Source organism: Montipora capricornis, chromosome 3, assembly GCF_036669925.1.
Source record: "Montipora capricornis isolate CH-2021 chromosome 3, ASM3666992v2, whole genome shotgun sequence".
Lineage (NCBI taxonomy): Eukaryota > Metazoa > Cnidaria > Anthozoa > Scleractinia > Acroporidae > Montipora > Montipora capricornis.
Genome location: NC_090885.1, coordinates 46,378,189 through 46,388,188, shown reverse-complemented (window position 1 = coordinate 46,388,188; position 10,000 = coordinate 46,378,189). Strand labels below are relative to the sequence as shown.

General features: G+C 38.0%; 1 protein-coding gene across 1 annotated transcript in view; it reads right to left on the bottom strand.

Annotated features, from left to right (window-relative positions):
- Positions 1 to 10,000, bottom strand: part of LOC138043282 (vesicular glutamate transporter 2-like) — a 125,626-nt gene that overhangs the window by 96,571 nt on the left and 19,055 nt on the right. The window contains exons 4-5 of the mRNA XM_068889472.1: positions 8,590 to 8,789; positions 7,448 to 7,535 (exon numbers count right to left, since the gene is read on the bottom strand). Of these exons, the coding sequence (XP_068745573.1) occupies positions 7,448 to 7,535; positions 8,590 to 8,789 (288 nt within the window). The remainder of the gene's footprint in view (positions 1 to 7,447; positions 7,536 to 8,589; positions 8,790 to 10,000) is intronic.

Sequence of the window (10,000 nt, the reverse complement as noted above, 5' to 3'; positions counted from 1 at the left end):
ATTAATGTCCAACACTTTTTATAAAATTCAATGGGAATGCCATCGTTTCCAGGAGATTTATTTTCCTGAAAACTTTTCGAAATGGCTTCACATTCCTGTACTGTTATTTTTCCTTCACATTGTTGTTTCTGATTTTCCGATAGTTTGGGGATTCTCAGTATGCTCAGGAAGTCATCAATGGCGCTATCTTTTTCTGCACTTTTGATCTTGATCGGTATAAATCTTTGTAAAAGCGCTTTTGTTCCGAGAGAATGGTGCATGGGTTTGTTGTTAGAGAATTCTTCACTGTAAGTTTCCTTATGTGTTTCTTTACATGATTTCTCTTCTCTAAATTCAAGAAGTACTTTGAGCGTCTTTCACCATGTTCGTACCAACGGGCTCTTGCGCGAGTGATGATTCCTTTGACCCTTTAAATTCAATTCACTAATGTAGTTATCATCATTCAAATGTGAACAGTTAAACTTCCAAAAACCAGGGCCTTTAGCCTCTTTACCTATATCAGTAAGAATAGCAGCGTGATCTGTTTTAATGGCCGGGATTATATAGATCGTTTTCACTGTCACGCAATAAAAAAATAAATCAAAAACTATCCAGTGCAAAACGCTAAGAAATTGTTATGTTATAGAAGATAAAGAAATAAGACACTTGTCCAAGTTTTAGGCCTCTGCGTTTCCCCAAACTTCAGATATTCGTCGAAATGTTTCACAGAAATTTACAGAGCCCAGTATGAAAACGCCATATTGGTGTACTTCAGTGGTACACCAATATGGCGGCCGGAAAATAGTGTAAACATCTGGAACTTACTTTGACTATCTAGGCGACTGATTATCAGTACTGAAAAAACAAGCATTTACATAAGCACTTTTCCTAATGCTCTAACTTCTAAAAGGGCTCAAAATCATGAGATAAGTATATATTTTTGAACAAACTTGATCGTAGCCTTGTGTCACGCAGCTACATAATCCCGAGATTCAAAATGCTCTGGTTTCCAAACGAAGCACGATATTGAGCTGTGAAATCGTCAACAGATATAGATATACCGCCTCTTATGCCTGATGAGGATAAAAACTTTGGTGGAACTTTAGTTTTAGATTTTGGAAAGTGATGACGTCACGTGAAAACGATCTATTGGTTGATTTGATAAAATCTTGAAGACCGTTAGAAATTAACCAATAGTCCAAACGACAGAATATCATAGGTAAATTTTGACTCCATGTATAACTTTTAGTCGCGGGATTTTTTGTCCTCCAAATATCTATTAGATAAAGTTCACTTTGCATACAAAAAATACTTTCTATGACAGCTCGCTTAGGTGTCATGACACCTCCTTTTTTGTCAAGCAAAGGGTTTAGAGGACAATTGAAATCACCACCAATGATGATATTTTCCTCTCTGTCTATATTTCCATCCCGGAAAACGTTCAGTATGTTTGGAAAAAATACAGTGAGATCTTTATCTTTATTGGGTGCATAAATGTTTGTTAGAATATATGATTTGTCTTCAATTTCCACCTTCAGAATAAGATAGCGCCCTGAGGGGTCCACGATTGTAGAGTGAATTATGCAATCAACACCATTTTTAATTAGTACTGCAACGCCTCCTGAGTTCAAGCTCCCGTGAGAACAGATTAATTTTCCACCCATTCATTTCTCCATTGAATTTCTATTTCTTTCTTCGAATGCGTCTCTTGTAAAAACACAAAATCGGCGTTTTTTCTGCGACACCATGAAAAAATTATCCCCCGCTTTTGGAAATTATTAATCCCTCTCACGTTCAAAGAAATCAGCTTGAATGTATTAGCACTCATTCAGAGGAGAAAAAAAAACTATCTATCACAGTGCATGAGCTAAAATTGGAGGGTGAGGATTACAAAGGGAACTGTAATTGACATAAATATATTTTCCACAGGATGAGAAAGCGACTCGCTTTTATACCTGGAATTGCTTGAGAATTGAGCCAAAACATGCAGATTGCTAGACTATCATATATCGATGGAACTGACAGGAAATAGCCGAAGTTACCGGACACTGAAGTATAAATGGACAATAACATAGAAACTATAAGATACAAAACATAAACAAAAGCACTTAAATAAAGCCAAAATACAAAGCAAGAATAGCCTAATGGCAGGAAAATCTCGTTCATGACCAGTTGATTCGAAACGGACGCTTCCCAAACGGAACTGACAACATTGTAGTTATAATTTTGAAAGTATAAAAAACTATATTGATCAACTCTACAGATTAATTAAATCCTCCTCAGCGAAAATTCGGATTGGCGAGCCTCGCGGTGAAGTCTTAACATAAACCTTACCATGGAGTGTCCAAGCACTCAGAAGCAATCCATCTCGTCTTCGCTTGTTCGCTGCTTCTACTAGCCGCCGCCTGTAAGCTGTAAGATTCTCATTTATAAAGATACGTCGCTGTTGTCCATGAGCCGGATAGCTGGGAAGCACATCAGAAATTTTTACATCTTTCAAATTCGTGCGCTCCTTATAAGCTTTGACTTCATCTTGTGGCTATGAAATTTAACCATAATTCCTTTTTCAATGTCTTCAGGTTGCACGGTTATGTTTAGCGCTTCTGCCACTTTGATAACAGCCATTTCTGTGCTAGAGTATGCGTCTTCAGGTAGCCCTTGGATTTCTAAAGAGTTTTTATGAGTTTATTGTTCTAAATTATCAAGGTCATCCCACATTTGAGCATAATCCTCCGCTTGTGATAACAGATTATGTTGGGCCGCTTTAAGCTGACTATTTGTCGATGCTAACGAATTCTTTAGTTCCTTATTTTCATCTTTACTCTTTTATAACGAATCTTTCAAGTCTTTGAGTTCTTTGTCATTGAAGTTGATGTTGCTTTTCAGTTCTTCGATGTCCTTCCTCAGCGCTTTATTTTCCTCGAAAATCGATGACATTGAGCATTTGATAGCGATTAAAATTTCTTTGATCTCAAGCAGACTGGGTTCTTCTTCGTCACCTAGCTGTTCGATTGCATTTAAAATACCATAGCTTTCGTCAGAAGCCGCCATGTTGGATTTCTTCCATGCTCTTGTATCTTCTTCAGTTGATCCTCGATCTCCTCGTTTGTTTTTCTTTGCCGGCATTAAGAGCAAAGAAGATAACTTACATATTTAGACGTTGATGCAAAGCACTTTTAAAGTGTCAAATTCCGTAGGAAGGCGTCTTTTGAGCAAATTAAGCGGACATCTCAAACACACGTCCGTACAGCCATGAATTCTGCCGCCAGATTTGACACACTTGCTCATATGAACTTGGCCGGACCGAAGTGAGAAATGCAGGCAAAAATAAAAAAAATGTATTCTCGAATCACAAGGTCATCGTAAGGTGAAGGAGGCAGGATGAAAGCTTTTAACTTAAGGCCGCTTTCTTTAACTTGAGAATTTCGTTTGGTTTTTAAATCATTCTCAATAGATTAATTTTCTAAACAACCGCAAAATTGCAACATAGAAGCCGCGCATCTAATACCAAACAAGCAAGTTTCATGAAATCGCGCTGCCGCAATTAGTATGGTAACCGCATGATTTCAAGTGCAATTTGGAATAAGTGAGCACGAGTAACATTTTTAAGAATTTTTAAGAATTTTACAAGCGCTCATTTATTCCAAATTACACGAGAGAAATTATGTGATTACTTATTAATAGAGCGGTTTTCAAATGAGTGGCCTAAAACCAAAACCAAAGTAATTACTTTGGCCAGTCAAAAAGGACGGAGACAATCCAGTAAACCAATCACAACTCGAAGTAATTTCACGTAGCCGACGCAAAGCGCGGGAAAATGTGCATGCGCAAGCCACGATTGGTTTTGGTTTCACTTCTGATTGGTTGAGAAAGTGGCGCAAGAACTTTGAAGCAATCACTGAGTGAAGTAATGCAAAACCAACGTAATTCTCTAATTACTTTCGACTTTCAATTGAAAACCGCTCTAATATACATGAAAAAATTGCGAGATTGTTAAGCAAGAGCAACGCAGTGTATCACTCAAGGAAAAATTGCGCCACGAGTTGCGCCATCCAGGGCTCGCATTTGATTGGCTAAAAATTTCACTTTTCTGCACTCTGTTTGGGATTAATTGACGTGCTCTCAGCCAGTCAACGCGCTGAAATTTTTTCAGCGATATTATGAGACAGCAAGATGGTCGTGTGTTTTTTGCTGCGCAAAGAAATTTGAAAAAAACAACTAGGATTTTCCTTAATTTTCTTGCTTTGTGCTTTTTTGTCTCGTCTCGTCGTCTCCAGAATTGTACTTGTTTTTCGTGTTTCGTGAGTGTGTCAAAATTAACTCTCCAACATTTAGAGGCAGCATTAAAAGAGGGACTGGAGACTAGTGCTGGATCCTCAAAAAGAGTCTCGTGAAGGCGACAAATTGAATTGTCTCTATTAAAGCAGATTACAATCAACTCTTGTCATGATCACTCATTAACGAGAGTAAAAGGCAGAAGGCTGAGCTTTGTTGATTGATGGTGTTAATTAAGGAATAACGCTTAGTACAAAGTTAAACGGAAAGTTTTTAAAGAAACCCAAGGAAACTATATACCACTAGAAAGCTAATAAAATGCGGTATTATTTAAAAATGACTTTAACGTTTACCTTTTTTATCTCAGAAAATAAGCGCAAACGCTCAAACACGAACTGATCTTGTGTGCTCCGCTGAGGTCAGTAATAACCTTTGCGTTATTAATACGGACATCCAAACAAATTGCGTTATATCACTCAGGAGCTTATAAGCAAACAAAGTGTGTGAGGGCTTCTTCCGTATTCGAATTGGTTCTAGAGAAAATCCATTGTTGACCAGTACAATTTTTTCGTATCCAAGCCATGCACTTGGACGCCACGGGAAAACTATTTAGAATTTTGAAAAAGCCTCACACACCCCACCCTGCGAGCGGAGCATCTCTAAAATTCAGCAGAGAGCGAGAAAGAGAGGCTCTGCAGAAATCATGTCAAGTCTTTTAAGTCGCCGAAGCCCAAGTTTCTTGGCTAGTCATTCCGGTCAAACCGGTTTAGGCAATGCGAAGGTCAAAATCTAGCCTTCAGTACGAAAATTAATATGGCTTCTAGGAGTGCGATCGAGACCTGGCCTGGCTTTGAGACTGTACATGTCTCGAAGCAACGGCTTCCGCGTACTCATTAAAGACTTAACACGATTTCTGCAGAGTCCTTTCTTTCTCGTCGAGTTAAGAGAGGTTCTGCTGACAGGGTGCACACACTTGCGCTTGCTTTTGAAATAAAAAACGTGAAAGCTAAAGCTAAATTTTCAAATATAACATTTTATTAACTTCCCAGTGGTGCATAGAAATAATAATACGAGTGAACATAGCGACTTTAGGTTTCTTTAAAAACAACGAGGAGGCAAGAGCAATTTTTCGAAAGACACCGATGAACGTTGACAGTAACCCTTACTCAACTCAAGGCAACATAAGCACAGAATAAAAGAACTTAAGATTTACAAGTGGTTCGTTGGTTCCATGGCTACGTCGTGCACGTGGTCAACCGAAATTAAGTTAAATACTAGAAGACGTTACTATTCACAGCATTCACTGTTAGTTGAAATGAAACGAAAAACGTTTGAAAATTACACTTCGTGATCGCTAAAGCGATTTTGATCCATTTGCTTCGCTACATTTATCGTGTGGCTTCCAGATGACTACGAAAAGCTTTCCTCTTAGATTTGTGTTACTTGACCTATTTTTTCCGCTTGGAGAAGTCGAGACGACTACACAATTGCTAGCGATAGTAAGCAAAAAAGAAAGTCAGTATTGATTTACGACTGAAAATGGAACTCGCCCGTGACAACTAGCTAAAGTGCTACTATGACCAAAAAAATCAATTTTTATTTTTCTTTGGATTCAAAACAGTAAGTGACCCAAGTTTTATCCTTGATTTACGCTCAAAGGAAACAAACTTTGAATAAAAATCAAAGCTCACACTTTCGCCAGTCATAAAGAACCTCACCAAAACTCGTGGATATATCCACGAGTAAAAAGGACGCGATTTTTTTGGTCACAGGAGCACCGTAAGGAAAATATAACAGCAGATTTCAAGGCTCTGAAGTCTGAAACTCCATAGACGAACGTATTAAATGCCTCTCGTTATCGAAATTTATAAAGTTTTCTTTCCTCCTCTTCTGAGCTAACTATATATTTGACCGCGCACTGGTGGCTGAGTTGGTTGAGCGGGAGGTCGTGAGTTCAACACTCTGGGTCTTTAAATAACTGAGGAGAAAGTGCTGCCTTTGTAATTACATCTGCAAATTGTTACTCTCTAGTCTTCTTGGATAACAACGATAAACCGTAGGCCCCGTCTCACAGCCCTTCAATGTTCATAATCCTGTGGGACGTAAAAGAACCCACACACTTGTCGCAAAGAGTAGGTTCCCGGTGTTGTGGTCTGTCTTCTGTGCTATATCATGGTTGGGAGGGTAAAAGGGCGCACTTAATTTGGAGCCTCGCTCTGTTGTGCGACCCCCACCACAGCCTGTTTCTGTGTTGTGGTGAAAGTGATTAAATCTAGACAAGTTTGACATTTTGTACTTCTTCAAGATGCCTAGCATGTGTTTGGTTTTGGGCTCATTTTTTGGTGTGTTTGTGGGTGGTTTGTGTACATATTCACGGTATATTTCCTAATCTTTTAGAGATTTCTTGTTTACTGGATTAGCCAATATCAGAGACACCACAATACTTTTTGTTTGCCCCTCCAAAATTTTGCTTAAGCATTGTTTTTATTTTCTCTTGGAACATATAATGGTCCCAAGAGGAGTCCCCGGGAAAAATAATGCTTATGCAAAATTTTGGAGGGACAAAAAAAAAAAGAAATTTATGTTATTTTTGATAGTGGCTAATTGTCAACCTATTCTAGTCATCCATTTAAGGGGAAATCATGCCTGGTTCCTTTATCTCTTGTGATTTTTCCAGGCGGCTCGTATTGAATTGAATGTATGTAAATTATCAAGCAAATTAACTTGTCAATTGTCATTTCATATTGATACCGATAAAAATTGTTGTTCAACCCGGACTCTCAAAACAGTTAAAATAAGGGCCTAGTGATATGTCAGTCCATTTTTTAAATCAATAGATGCTATGATTTTCATACAATGCTGCTGACGTACAGATGTTTTCATGTTACGTCGGCGCCGCCATGTTGACCTCATCTCTAATTAGTTTTATTTGTTCACCAACCAGCAATTGTACATTACACCATTGTCACCTTGGTCTCAAGGGATTGGTTGAAAACCACCTACAGTCGTAACGTTCCCCGTGATAGCACAAATACAGCACCTTTTCACACTTAAATTAAGATTGTTTGACGCTCTAACCCCGCTATCCCACATGGTAGTCCGCTGCTAAATAAGCATAAAAGGACCCCAGAGAATATGAACACCTTTTCTGGACCTATCTGTCACCTTTTAACATTTGAATCATTTACATAACCTGCGATGGATATAGCAATTAAGCTACTTCTCTCCAACGGAGGAGCCCACTTGCTCCAAATGGCATGATTACAAGGAAATGTGACACCCTAGAGACCAAGCAAAATAACGTTAAATTCTGAAGGAAAACTTCAATAGACCTAATCGGCTAACTCAATGTTGTAACCAATTTAAACCCTTTGGGAATAAAACGTTTTGTTCCAGGTATTTCCATATCATTTAAATATGAATGCTACATTATCATGTAAATACAATACACAAAGAATCTTAGTCCCGGGAGATTTGAATAGGGTACAACATTGAGTTAGGCGATCAGGTCTATTGTACCTGAAATAATTATAACATGACAAGTAAAACCTCAGAATCAGATTGCACTTTCTGCGGTGGTTTTATAATCTGCTTTTTGCACGACATGCACCTCAATCCTCGAAAAAAAAAATTGAAAAAAGTCTTTTCTACAATCAAGTGTCAAAAACCTTAACCATAACTTCCTCTGCGTACATCACCATGTCTTTTGAGTTCACAAGGTTTCGTGCCGATAATAAAACACGTAGACGCTTCCACCAAAGTTCAGTTTTCCTTTACGACAAACAAACTTTGTTTCTATGCCTGTTGTAATGATCCATACTCTTTGTTATAAAATAATTATGATAGTAAGCGCACTCTCATTAGTCAAAAGATGATTGTATGGAAACACGGCTGTGACATCACACGAATTTTGATTGGTTATGTATTGTTAGACGCGCGTTTTGATTGGTTGGTAGGAAATATGAGCGTGTGTTAAGGAAAATCTGGTTCAATCAAGAAGTAAAAAAAACCAGCTTTTCCTTAATTTGTTGGGTTATCTTTGAGAAATATTTTATAAAAGCAATAGAGGACTTTTTTCCCGTGTTTCCTTAGCCTCATCTAAACACTCGGGGGAGTTTGGAGAATTCTCGACAGTTATGCAAACCTTCGAATACCTCTCGGGTTTGTATAACTGTCTCGAATTCTTCCAACTCGCCCACGTGTTTAGATGAGGCTATGGAAACATGGAAAACGTCCTCTATTGATTAAACAACAGATATCCTCCGATGAATACAAATTCTGAGACGAGGCACAGGGGCGAGTTAAAACCTAGTATTGAGTTACATTAAAACATACCAAAAACAGACCCTGAAAAATTCGGACCCCAATTAAGGCCATCACGTGGTATTTGGCTGCTACTGGAGTAAGGATTGCTAACAGGGATGACAAGAGTACTCCGTAACCAAACACGCGAGTTCCGCCAATTTTCAGTGCTAACCATGCCCCGGGTATCTGCAGCACCCAATAACCGTAAAAGAAAGAGCCAAGTACAAGACCTATAAAAAAAATTCGCGGATCAGTAACACCTACATTTCGAACTAATCAGGGTGAATGAAGACCAACAGTTAAACATTTTTTTCTTTACATTCCGTTAAAAAGCAACATTTTGTCCAAAAATGCATGTAATTAGATGCAAACACAATTAGATGTCCAACATAAAGTGTCCCTGTAAGTCCAAGCATCTGCAACCTATTTCTAACCATAAGGTAAGTGTAACAACAAGAACAAGTTATTGTACTCTTGCATACATACATATTCGTTTTGGTAAGGCAGCTCGGTTTGAGGAAACCCGAGGGCTGGTGTGGACATGCCATAAAATCCTAACTTTCTAAAAATTACAATCTTAAAATACTTAAAATTTCAAATGGCAATAAAAATTTGAGACGAAGCTAACCTAAAAACGTATGACAATCTAAAAAACGAAGTCTCAAAAAAATTTAAAAGTATAAAAATCAGGTTCTTCTGATTTAATTATGCAAGCCTCTTTCTCGAATTGTATTTTGTCCAATATTCTTGAGACATGTTTAAGTCTTCCTTTAAGGACGGTGCTTACTATTATCATTGCGCATACGTTCTGCGCATCTCGAGATACTCAGATTTTCTATGGGTAATGCTTACTAATACAATGATATTTTGCGCGGTTTAAAACTATGTGGAGAAAGCAGAACTTAGCAAGTGCTCTTGGTATCCAAAAAGAAATTTGGGGGTAAACATGCATTTTTCAGAGATAACTAAACTTCAATTTGGAAAAGAACGCCATACATTGCTTTGTATTTTAAAGCTTTTTACCAAACATTGTTGATTAATTATCTTTGAAAAATGCGTGGTTACCCCCAGTTTTCTTTTTGAATTTCAATAACACTTCTTGAAATCTGCTTTTCCCGCATATTCAAAAACCGCACAAAAACATCTTTGAATTAGAAGGCACCGTTCTTAAGACGGTGGTAAGACATAGACTCCCTGATTGCTTTGGGAATTAAATTACATACGATAGGGCCCCTGTACCTCACACTATTTCTTCCAAAATTGTTGCGAAAACCCAGGTGTCTTAAGTTATAATTATTGGCATTTTTAAGGGTTCAGAGTAAAACTGCAATTCGCGCAGGAAAGTTGTTCTTATACACCAGGTATATAATGGAGGCAAGCCTACGCTTGTAGATATAGCTCGATGACTTCCATTTAACAAGTTGGAGAAATTCTGAATCAG